The sequence below is a fragment of the Zosterops lateralis genome (assembly GCF_965231275.1).
Source record: "Zosterops lateralis genome assembly, chromosome: 1".
NCBI classification, from domain to species: Eukaryota; Metazoa; Chordata; class Aves; order Passeriformes; family Zosteropidae; genus Zosterops; species Zosterops lateralis.
The window spans coordinates 143,337,379-143,353,319 of record NC_139762.1 but is presented as its reverse complement, the minus strand read 5'-3'; the positions used below and the strand labels follow the sequence as shown (position 1 = coordinate 143,353,319).

Sequence of the window (15,941 nt, the reverse complement as noted above, 5' to 3'; positions counted from 1 at the left end):
AGTTGCTGATAGTTTCAAAGGAAAATTAATTCATAGGTTTGTGCTTATTCATTTAAATTATATTTAAATTTTATTGTTTGAAACAATAAAAAAGGGAAATGTCTATGAAAATAAGTATTTGTCTTTGTGACACACTTCAAATACAGCATTACAGAGCTGGAAAGGGTATCACAAGTTCATCTAACCCTTCCAGACAACCTCAGGAAAAGCAGCAGCACACATCTGCTATTCCTGACAGATCCTTGTCCAGCCAGCTCATTGATGACCTGCAGCAGACACAAATGTACCTCTTCCAGTGCTTCACCAAAGCCTTCCTAATGGCTACCCCAAATATCCTTCCTGTTGTTCAACTCCATTACTTCTACACATGTCCAATTCATCCAAGGAGAAGAGAGTATATCATCTTTATCTTTGTGAGCAGCCTTTTACATGTCTAAAGACTATCACAGTGCTCACTCCCTTCCACTGTAGCTATCCCCCTCTGTGTTTTCTTCCTGGCCATGACTTCCAAACCCCACCCTTGTTATTCTCCATTGGATTCTCTCTGATCAGTGTAAATTTTTTTTTTTTTTTTTTTTTTTTTTTTTTTTTTTTTTTTTTTTTTTTTTTGCCAACAGTCACTTAAACAGATTTTTATGCCAGCGAGTGCTGAGTAGAGAGGTTGCTGTGGGTGTTGCAATTCTGCAATATGGTAAATGTTCAGCTCAGCTTCATTTGAAATACGGATTACCAGAACCCAAAAGATGAAACTCTGTGAGACTTCTCTGAAGTCAGTGTTAGAAATGTGCACAACTGGACACAGCTGTATGCAACAAACGACGTGGGATGAAAAGCTGGTGGGATGCCCCTTGATGCTGGTGGCAATGACACACAATGCCACATTCTGCACGCTCCGAAATTCCCCCTCCTGGGAGAATCCACTGCAAAATCGGCAGCTGCCCACCCTCGTGAGGAGCCAGAGGCAGCAGAAAACACGAATTTCCAAAGCAAGTATTTGTTAGAAATAACTGTTTCATGGGAGAAAAGGGAATATAACGAGGAGGGTGAACTAAATTTTTGCCTCATTGAACTGAGGACCTACAAACTCAGCACAGGACGGGACCAAAGACACTCCAGAGTGTTCTTTAAAACAGGCTGAGCGCAGCTCGGTGACCACAGTGTCACTCACACCTATCGATGGCCCTTTACAGCGCCTTCTTTACGCGAGTGTCTTCACACTTGAGCCGCGGGAGCAGCCCCAGCGAGGAGGACACGTTACCTGCTTAGCGACACCTCTGGGGTCACACACCCCGCGGAGGGACGGCTCGGGAGCGGCTCGGGGAACTTTGCCAGCGCCGCTTCGTCCCGGAGGCAGCCCCGGTGAGGGGGGACCCACCTGCGGCCGCGGGGCTCGGGGGTTCCAGGGCAGGGCGGGCGAGGGGCTCGGGGGTTCCAGGGCAGGGCGGGGCGGGCGAGGGGCGGCTCGGCCCCGCCCGGCCCATCCCGCGCCCCCCGCCGCGCATCCCCCGCCATGGAGCGGCGCCGGCGCTGCCCGCAGGTTGGGAGCCGGGGGTGGCACGGGCGGGCGGCGGGCAGGTGAGGCGGGCCGGGGCAGGTGAGGCGGGCCGGGGCCGGGGCCGGGGGCAGGTGAGGCGGGCCGGGGCAGGTGAGGCGGGCCGGGGCCGGGGCCGGGGGCAGGTGAGGCGGGCCGGGGCAGGTGAGGCGGGCCGGGGCCGGGGCCGGGGGCAGGTGAGGCGGGCCGGGGCAGGTGAGGCGGGCGGCGGGCAGGTGAGGCGGGCCGGGGAGCGGTGCCCGGCTGGCGGAGCGGGGCTCAGGGCTCCGGCCGCAGCATCCCCGGCCCGAGTGCGAGCGGAGCGGGGCGGGAGGGGACGGCAGCGGGGCGGAGCGGCCCCTCGGGGCTGCTGTCGGGGCGCTGCCCGCTGAAGCCGGTGTTCCGTGTCGTGCCGTCCCGCTGGGATTCCCCCGCCCCGCCGCAGCGGCCGGAGATGAGCGCTGGAGCGGAGGGGCCGTCGCGGGCAGCACGAGGTACCGGGGCTCCTCCAGCATCCCGGCGGGCGCGGGCGGCGCTGGGCTGCGCGGCTCCCGCCTGACCCCCGCCCTGCCGGAGGCACCGCCCGGGGCCCGGGGACGGCGGCCAGAGGCGACATTCCCAGCCCGGCCCCGCCGCCCCGCAGGCGGGGCACTCTTCTCTGCAGCCGTGGTGTGATTTTGATCCTGGAGCGTGTGGGCTGCTGCTGGCAGCTACAGGATGAAGTCGCCTCCCTGCTGCATGTCTCTTACTTCCCAAGCATCTTTGGAAGAACCGGGGAGTAGCACGTCCCTGGGTTCGCTGGAGTCCAGTGTTTTCTCCAGTGAGGAGGAGCAGGGGCCCCTGCTCCAGAAGGTCATTCCCTCTCTGGACTGCTTTACTATCAATGTGGGAGGCAGCCGCTTCGTGATGTCCCAGCAAACTTTGTCTTGCTACCCTGACACCCGTCTCGGCAAGCTGGCAGTGGTGGTCTCTGCTGCCCGGGATGTGGCTTCTGGCCTCCTTGAGCTTTGTGATGATGCCAACCTCGTGGAGAATGAGTATTTCTTTGACCGGAGCTCACAGGCATTTCACTACATCCTGAATTACTACCAGACAGGGAGGCTGCATGTGATGGAGCAGCTTTGTGCACTCTCCTTCCTGCAAGAGATCCAGTACTGGGGTTTGGATGAGCTCAGCATTGATTCCTGCTGCAGAGACCGGTGAGTTGTGGGAAGATGAGGCTTCCCCATCTTGTCGGTTGTGGGCTAGATGAGTTCAGCATTGACTTGCATTCAGGGACACTCAGGTGAGAGATACAGCAGTGGGGAGAGGTGAGGTAGCAGGAAAAGTTTTGTGAATTGAGCCCAAAGTGCTGCTCTAGGAGTGGATGGATGTCAGAAATGGTAGGAGATGTGTTGAGTGAGGTCACAGTTTCATTTACTCTGGGAAAGGTTGCTGGTGAGGTCAAGATAGTGAGACAGTAACAGGAACAGGGTCTGGGATGTCCTGTCGTGGCTTCAAACTGGCCCTGGAAGTTCAAAGTGTTTAAAAGGACAATGCCAGAGATGAAAACGAGAGATGCCTCAATCATTCAGTGTGAGATTATCATAGAGGGATTAGATGTGGAGTCAGGCACAATGCTGGAAGAGTTTGCATCCTGCCCACCTGCACTTTAATTTTGAAGAATTTCCAAGTCTAAGCTGGAGAGGCAGAAGAGGGGGGGGGTTGGTCACCTGCCAGGCTGAGTGTGGGTGGCATGGCTCCAGGAGGAGCCTTGAAAGGAAGCATGGCACGTGGATGGAGCAGCTTTCAGGGAGGGGGCAGCAACAGCGGGAACATGGCTCGCTGGAGAGAAATTATAACAGGCAGTTCAGGAACGAGGTGGGCTTTGACTGAACCACCCCCAGGATGTTTCTGTTAATTCTATTTGCAGTTGATTTTCCCCACCATATTCAATGTTGCTGGTTTCAGTTTTTTAGTATTGAAGAAATTAATTTTCTAAAGAGTGTAACTGCTATTCTATTTAGCTTATAGCATTTATGTCAAAATTATTAGAAAGAAAGAAGTAATACCATCCCAAAAGGATATTAGAGTTATCCTACCCTAGTATGGTTCAGTTCTTCAGCTGAGAAAATTGGAGCATAATTTTCATGCCTTTCTTCCTTCTCTGGTAGGTGTAAGTGAACACTCCTACTACTTTAGTGATACATGGAGCTACAGGCCTCTTTGACATATGCAGGACTAACTGTATTGAAGGCAAAATTGCACAACACCTTTGCCTAAGGCTTGAGCTTTGCAGTAGTCAAAAGGAAAGACATGAAAGAAAACAATATTTTTTGTGTACTTTGAGTATGTTTACGTTTCACAAAGTTCCACTTTAAATATACTCTTACTCTGAAAAAACACTCTATATATTTAGTCTGTAAGTTTTATTCAGTACAAATGTTTGTCCACTTCGTGTGAGAGCCCATATATCTAAAGAAAAGAAGATACCTTGTCATCTTAGTGTGTATTGTTCAGAAGTTCACCCATGAACTGCATGGCTTTTATTATGCCTTCAGTTTTAGTATTGCAAATATGGACCAGTGTAATAAAAATGCCATACAATTAAACAATTTGAGAACTGTTTAAAAACAGAGACTCTGGTTGTGCCAGGATTGCTTCTAAGAATTCTTATTAGGCATGCAGCAGATTTTGCTGTGGTCAACATGATCCATATAAATAAATTGCTATCAGTAAAATTACTCTGCATATAGAATGTGTCACTGATGTGAAATGGAGTAATGGAAGTATATCAGTCAGTGGAAATACGCTGCAGGGGCTCAATTAATAAAAGCTATATGCTTGATATTACAGTTTTCTGAGTTCACAGAAGGTAAATTTTAATGTGTATTCTTATGACTTGCATGGTTAATGATAAGACAAGCGTCTGCCTATTGGTATTCAAAATCTCTTGGGTGGTGTTCCTGGGCAGGTACTTCAGGAGGAAGGAACTGAGTGAAGCCTTAGACATCAAGAAAGATGCAGAAGAACTGGATGCCCAAGAGGAAGAAGAGGATTTTTCTGGTAGCCTCTGTCCCAATGTCAGACAGAAACTTTGGGAAGTTTTGGAAAAGCCTGGCTCCTCTGCAGCAGCCAGGACTTTTGGCACCTTGTCCATGGTTTTTGTTGTTGTGTCAATTGCCAACATGGCCTTGATTTCAGTAGAGCTCAGCTGGCTGGCCCCCCCACTGCTGGATGCCCTCGAGTACCTGTGCATCGCGTGGTTCACAGCAGAGTTTGTTCTGAGGCTCCTGTGTGCACGAGATCGCTGTCGCTTCCTGAGGAGTGTGGCAAACATCATAGACCTCCTGGCTATTTTGCCTTTCTACATCACCCTGCTGGTGGAGAGCCTGTGTGAGGGTGAGAGCTCCCAAGAACTGGAGAACGTGGGGCGCATTGTCCAAGTGCTGAGACTTCTTAGGGCCCTGCGGATGTTGAAGCTGGGAAGACATTCCACAGGTATATTTGGCCATGGCTATGATACTTCTCAGTTTCACTGCCTGCAACACTTCTCCCTGGGCACAGTCCTGCATTTCTTGTGCATTTCTGCCAAACCTTTTTTACACAGTCTGTTAGAAGTAATGGCTTTTGAAAATCTTACTTTTGAACATTATAATTGAGTGACAAGGCCCTTGTCCAAAAATTTTTAGCTTTTCATAAAGCCTTGTTTGCATTGAACATTTACAAAAACAGACATCAGTGTTACATGCTGTAGATCATCCACCAGTCATTCATAGTGTGATAAATTTCAAAACATATATATGAGTTGATTTTATTAGGGAATAAGCAGAGATCATCAGCCCAGACTTTTTGTATTATTTTGTAAGGCCACTAATGACAGCTGTCACAATTTCATTAGTTTAAAAGTATATGCAAAGAATATTGTGATTTTGTCCTTGTCATAGATCCTGAAAATGACCACAGTGGAGAACGTTGCAAGGAAACTGTTTTAAACCTTTGCAGGTGATGGGCTGAGGGGCTCTCTGGCCCCACTGAACCCACAGGTACTGCAGTGGTGTGTGGAGCCCATTGGGGGCTGCTTAGGCAGTGGGACCTGGGTGCAGCACAGAGCAGCAGTGCCAGATTCAGCCAGTTTTCACCAACTGGTGTGGGGCCCTTGGTGTCAGGCACTCCTGACAAATGAATGAACAGCAAGCAGGCGCGGGGTGGAAGGCAAAATGCATTTCTGTGAACTGTCTTGTTCGCTCTCTCTGGTGAAAGGAAGGCATAAAAGTTAACATTTTTCAGTGGGAATTTATCAGAGGAAGCTGGAAATGATTGGAAAGTGTTGAATTTCCTCTTGCATTTCCCCTGATTTTATTGCTACTTCATGGCATGTGCATGCCTGGCTATACACAAGAATAAAAGCTGTCTTGGCATTTTCAAAATGATTTGATTATGTTCCCACTTAAATCAATGGAGAATATGGTGCTGGATTTGACAGGAGAAATGTTCAGCCAGCACTCATAGCTTTGAAAAATTAAATCCCAATAGTAAATCATCATCTCTGTCCTCTGTTCTGAAGACAGTGATGATCATTCTTAAAACACACCCAGTGTGCATTGGGATTTCAGGACGTCGAACCTGAAGCAGGAATGGTTTGATGCTTTTCCATATTTTTGGAGAGCCCTCTCTGTGAACTGGCCCAAATTCAGCAGGGCTTAGAGTGTGCTCACCGCAGCAGAATGTGTCTTATTTTTGTTACCACTGAAGGGTAGCAGACCTGCTTGCCAGTGGCAGGGAGTAGCTTTCATACTACTCATAATCATAGGCATAATCATAGTGGTTTGGGAAGTACCTTAATCTTACCCTTTACCCTAGATTATGCCTATACTGATGCATAACAGTCCCTTAGAAAGCAGTTGAGAGGAAGCTTATAATGATTCAGTCTGGTATTAGTTTTGCTTCATTACAAGTTTTGCAGTGTTTGGTAGAGGTTTTTTTGCAAGGCTTTTATCCACTTTTGATGGTAGTTGTAATGCATATGCCATCCTCTCTAACTGTGTTTTGAAAATAAGGAAAAGATTTTATCTCATCAGGGCACTTTTGTGCTAAGAAAATGGTCTTCCAAAATTATGTTGATTCAAGTTAAGTTTCCATTTTATTGCATTTTACTCTTACAGAATGAATGTGTTCATTCTGTCACTCAGTTTGGTGGCTCTTTCTATCCACTTGAAATCTGATGTTTCAGATATTTGTATAACTGCTAATTTCAGGTATACATACTTTAAAGGATGGTCTAAACACTTAAGTCTGTTTATTCTTATATTAATTATTCAGTATTTATCACATCACAGTATTGAGTGACATTGAATTTAATAATACCATGTTAGGTAAAAGTGAATTAATTACATAAAAATGCAGTATCCTGTTCTGGAGGTGTGCTGTCTTCTTTTTACTGGAATCAAAATGCCAGTTTCAAGGTACAAGAAGAATTGATATGTATCAATTTAAACCACTCAGAGCAGTGTTACCATCATTTGTCTTGCTTCTTTGATAGGTCAGTTGCTGCCTACTTATGTCCAGAATACTAAATCAAATCTGTATAATTTAAATGTAGAAACTCACTGTTCTGATCTCCTGTCCAAAGAAGTTTGTTAATGAGCCTTTACCACAGCTCCTAATAGAAGATGAGCCCCATATGTGTCATGCATAGAGACCATCTTCCTTGCACATACTCAGGCAATCCTGGTAAACCTCAGTGTTCAGGGCTGGCTCTTGGAACTCTTCTGCTCTTTTGCCTTGGATCTGACAGCTGCCTTCCAGTGAGGCTTCTCTCCAACACTCTCAGACCAGATAAAGCTTCAGGCACTGCCCAGTTGTTTCATGTGGCAGGATGAATACAAGGGGAGATTTGTGTCTGCAGGCAGCAGCTTCTCTTTCACCAAATAGGGATGTTCACAGCCAAAGGAGAGCATCTCTGTGGTCCTTTGCAGAGCCATAGCAAAGCTGGGATTCCAACAGCAGCCTGGCCCTGCTGTCAGGGGCAGGAATGAGTGAGGCAAAAAAACATCAGTTCTTTTCTTCACTTTCAAGAAATAGCAACTTAACCTTTTCTGTTGGACAAGGGCAAGAACGAAAATAAGAAATTAAAAAAGTAATTTCTGCTCCTTTGGAAGCTGAGGCCAGCTCACTGGAGGGATGTGATGCTTAAAAACACTGGGGCTAGACTGGTGTGTGTAGTTACTTCTGTGAAGTACTACACTTCATCAAGGAACCACTGGGAAATCAGTAGTACCTCTGTCCATAAAATGTGTAGCTAGAGGGCAAGACTATTCCTCCAATATAGCAGAATTATGTATTTTAATAACTTCAAGAATAGATGAGAACTGAAGCTGCATTTGTCATGTTCTCAGATGCTCCTTATCTGTTTACTTCCTCCTGAGGCCATGTTTTCAGTGAAGCCTCGCTGGTCTCCTCTGGGAAGCACATACAAAGGGACTTCTTGAGAAGTAGGGTATGAGCATCTTACTTGTGAAGGCAATGAGCATATATTTGAGAGAAGACCGTAGCATATTTTAGGCTGTCATCCCTCTAGAGTCATGAAAAGTTGAAACTTCAGTGCTTTTTGTGTCAAAACTTTAGAGTTATTTAAACACTGGGTAAATTGAACCTCCTGAATATCAGTTTGTATTGCCAAGTCACTTTGGACAAAAGAGAACTTGACCCGCATGGCAGAAATCCCCTTCCTCCTACCAGGGCTGGGTCTGCTTGCCAGCCTCACACCAACTGTTACAGCACCTTAGCACCTTCCAAGCATGAGTAACCAAGCTGTCACAGCTCCTGGCAAGGAGTTCTCATGAGAAGCTGTAAGACTTACCGAGGTGTCTGTGCTGGAAGAGCCCTAGTTTGGCCATGTGCCAGGGCTCAGAGACATTTTTAAAAGGTACAGAGTAATATAGTAGTATACTTTATACATGTCTTTACACCAATTCCCCTTAGAATGAGTTGTGGAGTCCAGTAACTTCTCTGATTCATGGATTTCCCTAGAAATGTCTCCTGACTTCATCTAAAGACATGAAGAATTGTCTCATAATTTTAGAGGAGTATACTAGAACTAAGAATAATAAAAAGAAAAAATAACACCCTGAACAGTTAGAATAACTGTTAACTGCTAACCATAGGAAAAATGAGAATGTCATCATTGTAAAACAAAGAGTCAACAGTTGCTGTTCTATTCCTCCTTATTTTCATCAATTTTATGTGAAGGTTGCTTTTTGTTTTAGCTATAATACTCTCAAGATTCATCATAAGGTACAAACCCTGACTTTTATAGTATTCATTTATGCTTTGAAGAGAAGTGCTACAGGGATAATTTTAAATTATACCCTCTTCCCAGTTCACCTGAAAGGACTTACTCTTCTGCCTTCTTCAGTACAAAGTTTTATAGGGCAAGGGCTTATAGTAGCCTCCTTGGAAGATGAGAATTGGATCTGAGTCCTTGCAATTATCTCACAGAGCTTTTGCACTGTGAGATAATTCACAGTTAGTGTTTTCAAATTATGAAGGCAGTCATATTGACAGAGAAAAGATTGCACTGATATATCTTATTCCCCTTGTATTAAATATTTAGTCCATATTGTAATAAACATTCTACAGATCGTAGTTATAGTAATATAAGGCCTCAATATAGATAAGTTCTTTACTGGAGTTGGTAGTAGATAACATTGGAAGAAAACCCCAGTATTGCCTCCAAACTCTACTGTGTTCTTCCAGTGTTTGCTGTACATAAACAAAACTTTTAAAACCCATTAGACCTGTAGGGGAAAAGAAAGAGCCAAAAGCAAGAAATGTTAAACATCTTGTAGTTTGAGACTGCGGAAAAATCAAATTGCTTATAGCACTAATGAGCATATGAAGTCTGCAAGCAGAGGCAGAACCTCAGTAAGCTGTTTTGCAAACACTAGTTTAGTGAGAAGTATACCCATAAAGGGTAATTCATAAGTGTTATGTTTTCTCGTTTATTAGAGAAAACATCTCACATTTTTTAAAAAACAGTATTAAAAACTAATCCAAAGTGATTCAAAAGATAATTTCAGTCTCCTATGTGTTTCAGCTGAATTAGTACCCTGTTATCTTCCTTCTTTCTTTATGTGTGCAATATTTATCCATTGCACTATTTTTGGTTTTACTTTCCTGCCTGCTTTTGTGGGGCAGTCTAGCCTTGAAGCAGTGGTTCTAACAGGAATTTAGGTGGTTATAGAGAGTGGTCTTGAACTCCCTGTGCAGCTCATGGGCAAAAGGACTGGTGCAGTACATAATCAATTAACAGGATTCCATGCTTGCATTGAGAGGCTTTGCTATCTTGAGTTTGGCACAAGTGCAGCTGTTACTCGAAAACTGTATTTGTTTTGATGTCTACAGATACAAGATAATGATTGGATGATTGAGCTTGGGGGGGAGGGGGGGGAAGAAGAGTCAAAGAGAGTCTGTGACAACTATAAAAGGACTGAAAACAGTCCTTAAAGAAAAAGTTATTGAGAGAACTGAACTGGGGTCTAAGCACTCACATAGCAACACGAATTTGGTAACTAAGGGCTCCTTGGTCCAAGAGATAATAGGACAGTGGCTAGAAAACAGAGGCTTGGCACATTCGGTCTCTAAGTATAAAGCAGGTGCTTTTAGTGTGTTTTAAAGTAGTTTATAGTGGTGCTAGATCTTCTTTTACAGCCAATTAATAAATCAAGATAGTTTAGTTTGTCTAAATTATATGTGGATATAGTTCAGATGATAAGTAATGAGGAGAATTCCTGTGCTCTGTATTCAGAAAATAGAGATGATGTCAGATGTTCAGTCTGACGCTGTGATCTATATCTGTAAATCACTTTTTCCCAGCTTCTGTTTAGAGCAGCACCTCTTTTTAGCCTACCAGGATCAGTGCCTCATTAAACCAGCTGAAATGCTGGTGGGAGATGGGGTGATCAGAATCCATCATGAGCATGGTGACCCTGAAATGAGAATTTTCAGTTCATGGTGAGGTGAGGAAAGAGTTCAACAAACGCATCCTTCCAGAGGGCAGGATTTGGCTTTTTCAGGACACTGTTTCAGAGAGTTCCTTGGGAAATAGCCCTTAAAAACAGAGGGCTCCAGAATGGCTGGACATACTTTTAGAAAGAAATCTTAAAGGCTCAGGAGCAGGCTTTACCCATGTGCCTACAGACAAGCCAGGGAGGAAGAAGAGCAGCCTGGATGAACAGGGAGCTTGTGCCAGAATTCAGAGAAGAAAATAAAGTTTATGACCTTGGGAAGAAGGAGAGGAACTCGGAAAGATTACAAGGATTTCATTAGGTCAAGTAGAGAGAAAATCAGAAAAGCAAAAGCTCAGCTAGAATTTAATCTGGCCACCACTGTGAAAATAAATAAAAAGTGGGTTTATAAACATTACCAACAAAAGGAGGACCAAGGAAGATCTCTGTCAATTATTGGATTGGGGCAGGGGGGGAACATTATCACCAAGGATGAGAAAACTGGGATACTTAATATCTTCCTTACCTCATTGTTTAACAGAGAGAGTGGATATCCTCATGGCAGCCAGCCCCCTGAACTGGTAGACAGGAATGGGAAGCAGAATAGACCCCCTGCAATCCAAGAGGATGTAGTTAGTCACCTGCTGTGCCTCTTAGACACTCACAGGTCTATGGGGCCACATGGGGTTCATCCTAGGGTGATGAGGGAGCTGGCAGAAAAGCCTGTCAAGCTGCTTGCCATCATTTATGATCAGCCTTCGTTAACCAGGGAGGTCCCAGGTAACTGGAAGTTAGCAAATGTAATGCTCATCTACAAGAAGGATCAGAAGGAGAATCCAGGAATCTGCAGCCTTCATCTTGGTGCTGGGGAAGATTATGGAACAGATGATCTTGAGTGTGATCACATGGCATGTACAGGACAACCAGGTGATCAGGCCCAGCCACTGTGGGTTTAGGAAAGGGTGGTTCAGCCAAGGCTTGATCATTCTGATCTTGTATCATCACCTGCCTAGTGGATGAGGGGAAAGTTAAGAATGTTGTTTATCTGGACTGCAATAAAGTCTTTGACACCGTCTCCCACAGCATTCTCCTGGAGAAACTGGAGGCCCATGACCTGAACAGATGCACTTTTTTCTGGGCTAAAAACTGGTTGGAGGACTGGTCTTGAGGAGTGATAATGAATGGTGCCACATCCAGTTGGTGGCCAGTGACTAGTGAGGTTCCCAAGGCTCAGTATTGCTGTCAGTCCTGTTTAATATCTTTATTGATGATGTGAATGAGGGAATGGGGTTGTACCTTCAGTCAGTTTGTAGATGACACTAAGTTGGGTAGAAGAGTTGATCTGCTGGAGGATATAGGAGGGTTCTGCAAAAGGAGCTGGACAGGCTGGATAGATGGGCTGAGACCAACAGTATGAGGTTCATTAAAGCCAAGTGCTGGGTTCTGCACTTGTGTCACAACAGCCCCTGTTGCAGCACAACAGGCTGAGGGAAGAGTGGCTGGAAAACTGCCCAGTGGAAAAGGATCTGGGTGTGATGAGCCAGCTGTGCCCAAGTGTCCACGAAGGCCGGTGGCATCATGGTGTGGATAGTGTGTCCAAGTGGACTAGAGAAACTATTTATCACCCTGTACTCAGCACTGGGAGGCTGCAACTCAAATCCTATGTCCTGTTCTGGACCCCTCACACACGAAAGACATTGAGGTGCTGGAGCACGTTCAGAGAAGGACAACAAAACTGGTGGAGGATTGAGAGAATAAATCATGTAAGGAGTGGCTGAGGGAGTTGTTCAGCCTGGAGAAAAAGAGTCCCAGTGGGAACCTTATTGCTCTCTACAACTACCTGAAAGGAGGGTGCAGCCAGGTGAGGTCAGCCTCTCCTCCCAGGCATCCAGCAACAGGAAAAGAGCAAATGGCCTCAGGTTGTGCTGGGACATCAAGAAGAATTTCTTCATGGAAAGGTTGGTTAAACATTGAAATGGGCTGCCAAGGGAGGTGGTATTGTCAGAATCCTGGAAGTGTTCATGAAACAGCTGGATATGTCAAATAGTGCTATGGTTTAGTTGACAACCTGGCATTCAGTTAAAGGTTGAACTCAATGATCTTGGAGGTCTTTTCCAGTCTTACTGAGTCTGTGATTCTCAAGACACGTTCACCAGCATTCAAAGAAAACATAAAGCAGTCAGCCTTTAAGTAAGAAATGTTTTGCAGATATGATGACAGGTACATGAATCAACCTACTGACAGCATTTCTTGTCTTTCAGGCTTGCGATCTCTTGGGATGACTATTGCTCAGTGCTATGAGGAGGTTGGCCTTCTGCTTCTTTTCCTCTCTGTAGGAATCTCTATATTTTCCACTGTGGAGTACTTTGTTGAGCAAGGTGTGCCAGGCACAACTTTCACAAGTGTACCTGGTGCTTGGTGGTGGGCAACAACTTCCATGACAACAGTTGGTTACGGTGACATTAGACCGGACACTACCATTGGTAAGGTAGTAGCCTTTATGTGTATACTATCAGGAATACTGGTTTTGGCTTTGCCAATAGCTATAATAAATGACCGGTTTTCTGCCTGTTATTTTACCCTGAAGATAAAAGAAGCTGCTCTTCGGCAGCGTGAAGCTTTAAAGAAACTTATGAAGAACTCATCCAGCGATTCAAATATCAATGTTAATTTGCGAGACATATATGCACGCAGTGTCATGGACATGTTGAGGTTAAAAAGCAGAGAGAGAGCAAGTACAAGGAGCAGTGGTGCAGATGATTTTTGGTTTTGACTTTGGGTGCAATGGTTTTTGGTTTTGACTTTGAAGTTATTTAACCTTGTGTAGCACATAGACTACTTCAGAAATTTAGTATTAAGTATCTCTTTTTTTATTATTTGCCACACAGTGTATTTGCTTTTCCAGGTGGAGTTTTACTTACTTGGACAGATTGAAATATCCATTGTATACAAAAGGCAAAATTCATAACATGGAATCTGTCAAGGAACTCTGAAACCTGCTTTCAGAACTGGATCATGGTAGGTGAGATGGGAAATAATGGATCCATGAAAGTAAAACAATGATGCAAGCATTTGTCTAATCTAATCCCTACTAATGTATCATAATAAAGTCTTGGTGAAAATTGCCAGTGTCTTGAATTTTAAACATCTAGGTTTTGTATTTGCACTTCAAGAACAAAAGTCAAAGTCATTAATGAAAACTGAAAAGGGAAATCTAATAAAGTGAAATATTGAATAAATTTAGGATAACATTCCTATAAGAAACTTAATCCTGATCCCCTTTCTTATTCCCATCTTCTACCCTATTTGCATGAATTCTGGGGTAGCGTGAGGGTTGGAGGGAGAGAGGAGGGGGTGGGTTTGTAATTTCCTCATTTGCAGAGGAGCAAAGGACTACCAGATATATAATGGGTATTAGGAGATAAGTGGAAGTATCAAGGATCTGTGGCAAAGTACAAAACAGTAGTGAAATAAGTGCCATAATACAGAGGATCCTCTGTAGTTGCTTCAGAAGTTGCAGGAGCTAATACAGCCTTTGCAATACAAAAGTAATTTCCAAACTTAGTTTGAGCTATGCCTTCTCTATGTGTTTTGATTCACGTGACTTATTTGTGTAGTTAAGCAGTTTTTGTGCTCAAGTAAAGTCACCATGGGATAGCAAGAGAAACAGAAACAGTGATTTCTCTGTCTCACATTAAAATTGTAGGTATTCCAAGTGAACCAGACTTTAAAGGTTCGTTATCTTTACTGATTCATTATTAGAAAAATGCTTCATTAAAATATTTGGTTTCAAAGGAGAAATTAGCACTTGGACTGAATGCTTATTTTATATACTCATCAAAGTAAAAACCTAAAATAATCAAAGGTATTTTCAGTCCAATTTCCCACCACCCACCTCTCCAATGGCCCAATACCATTCTTAGCAAATAAAGCTTTTTCTAATATAATTTCACTAATCTAGACTATGACATTGCCATACAATGCATATAACTCAGCTAGTAGGTTAGATTTAAAAATTCACAAACCTCTCAAGTTTCACATTTCTTTTGGGCAATATAAACACTTAAAAGATACTTCTATTAATTGTGGATTATTAAGCTTTATGTATTTATGTACATAGAAGGCTTAAACTGCATTTGAGCATATATGAATGGGTGAAATAACCTGCTTTTAATAAACATTGAATAATACTTGTTTTGAAACAAGAATGTGTTTTTCTGCCATTCCCTGTAGATAATGGTGTAGACATAATACAGCAACCAAGATTTTCAAGGCACCTTGATGCAAACAGCATTTTGTATAATACTTCTAGCTGGTGTCAGTCAGCATTTTGATTTGGGACCAATGCAGCACACACAGCTGTCACCAAGGTCAGAAGGAAGACAAACACTGGATACCAGCAGAAATTGCCTGGGTGTGAAAATTCGTAGGTCATTGTCATGCTCTGTGGTAAACAGAGAGCAACTGTTATCACATTGTTCCCCTCTCCCTAGATACTCTCTGAATCCACCACAAAACTCCCAGTGATGTCCAGCAGACAAAATTAATTCTGCAGGAGAAGGTCTGGTGCAGCCCACTCTAGGTTATTATTTCATAGCTCTTTGGAGCAGGAAGTCTCGCAGGCTGCACAAATTGTACAGGCTGTTTCTCATTCAAAAGTCATTCTAATTATAGAGAATTAGGAAGAAGCTTTCATTATGGGAAGACTGTTTTGTAATGTCCTTTGTGCTGTCTTGTACAGCATCTGATCTGTGTTTGAGGAAGGAAATGCAGTTAGATAGCTGATTGATTCTCTTTAGGGAAAGGCTGCTTTATTGCATCCTGTGCTTTTTATGATGGACTCAAAAGAATGAGAGAAATACTCTGGGATGTGTTAGTTGATTCACTCCTTTTATCATCTCTGGAGATAGTTTCCTAGAAATGCCCATGGGGAAAACATGGCTCAGACTTTATCAAGTAGTTGCTTTAGCTGTTTTCAGACCTCGTGATTTTAAATTCAGTCTCCCAGGCAGTGATTGTCAATCATGTTGTTTATACAGAATGGTTATCTATCACATTATGGGCTGAGACTAGCAAATCATTTTACAAAGGAAGGCCAGTTCTGCTCCCAGCTTCTACAGACAGAAGGACCAGAGCATTCATACTGAGAAACAGACAGTACAGGACATCACAACTCTAAAAAAATGAAGCTACACCATGTACGTGCTACCACAGATTTGGGAAATAGCTCAGCCACCACTAAGGCACCAAATTAAGAATGTAACTTAGCTATCTTTAGAATATCACACTAAAGACAAGAAGCTACCTTTTGTCCTCACTTCTGTTCTGCCATCCCTCAGCAGACTTGGCAGACATGATTGGTAACATTGGCTGAAAATTGAGTAATTTAGCTCTGAACACTCAAGTATTTTCACAAACTGACA

At 43.9% G+C, this 15,941-nt stretch overlaps 1 protein-coding gene across 1 annotated transcript; it reads left to right on the top strand.

Moving 5' to 3' along the window:
- Positions 1-2,248: 2,248 nt before the first annotated feature.
- Positions 2,249-13,291, top strand: KCNV1 (potassium voltage-gated channel modifier subfamily V member 1; the record flags this gene model as incomplete). Its single annotated transcript, XM_083856189.1, has 3 exons — positions 2,249-2,730; positions 4,485-5,011; positions 12,780-13,291. The coding sequence occupies 3 exons, from the start codon at positions 2,249-2,251 to the stop codon at positions 13,289-13,291; spliced, it is 1,521 nt and encodes a 506-aa protein (XP_083712315.1).
- Positions 13,292-15,941: the final 2,650 nt, after the last annotated feature.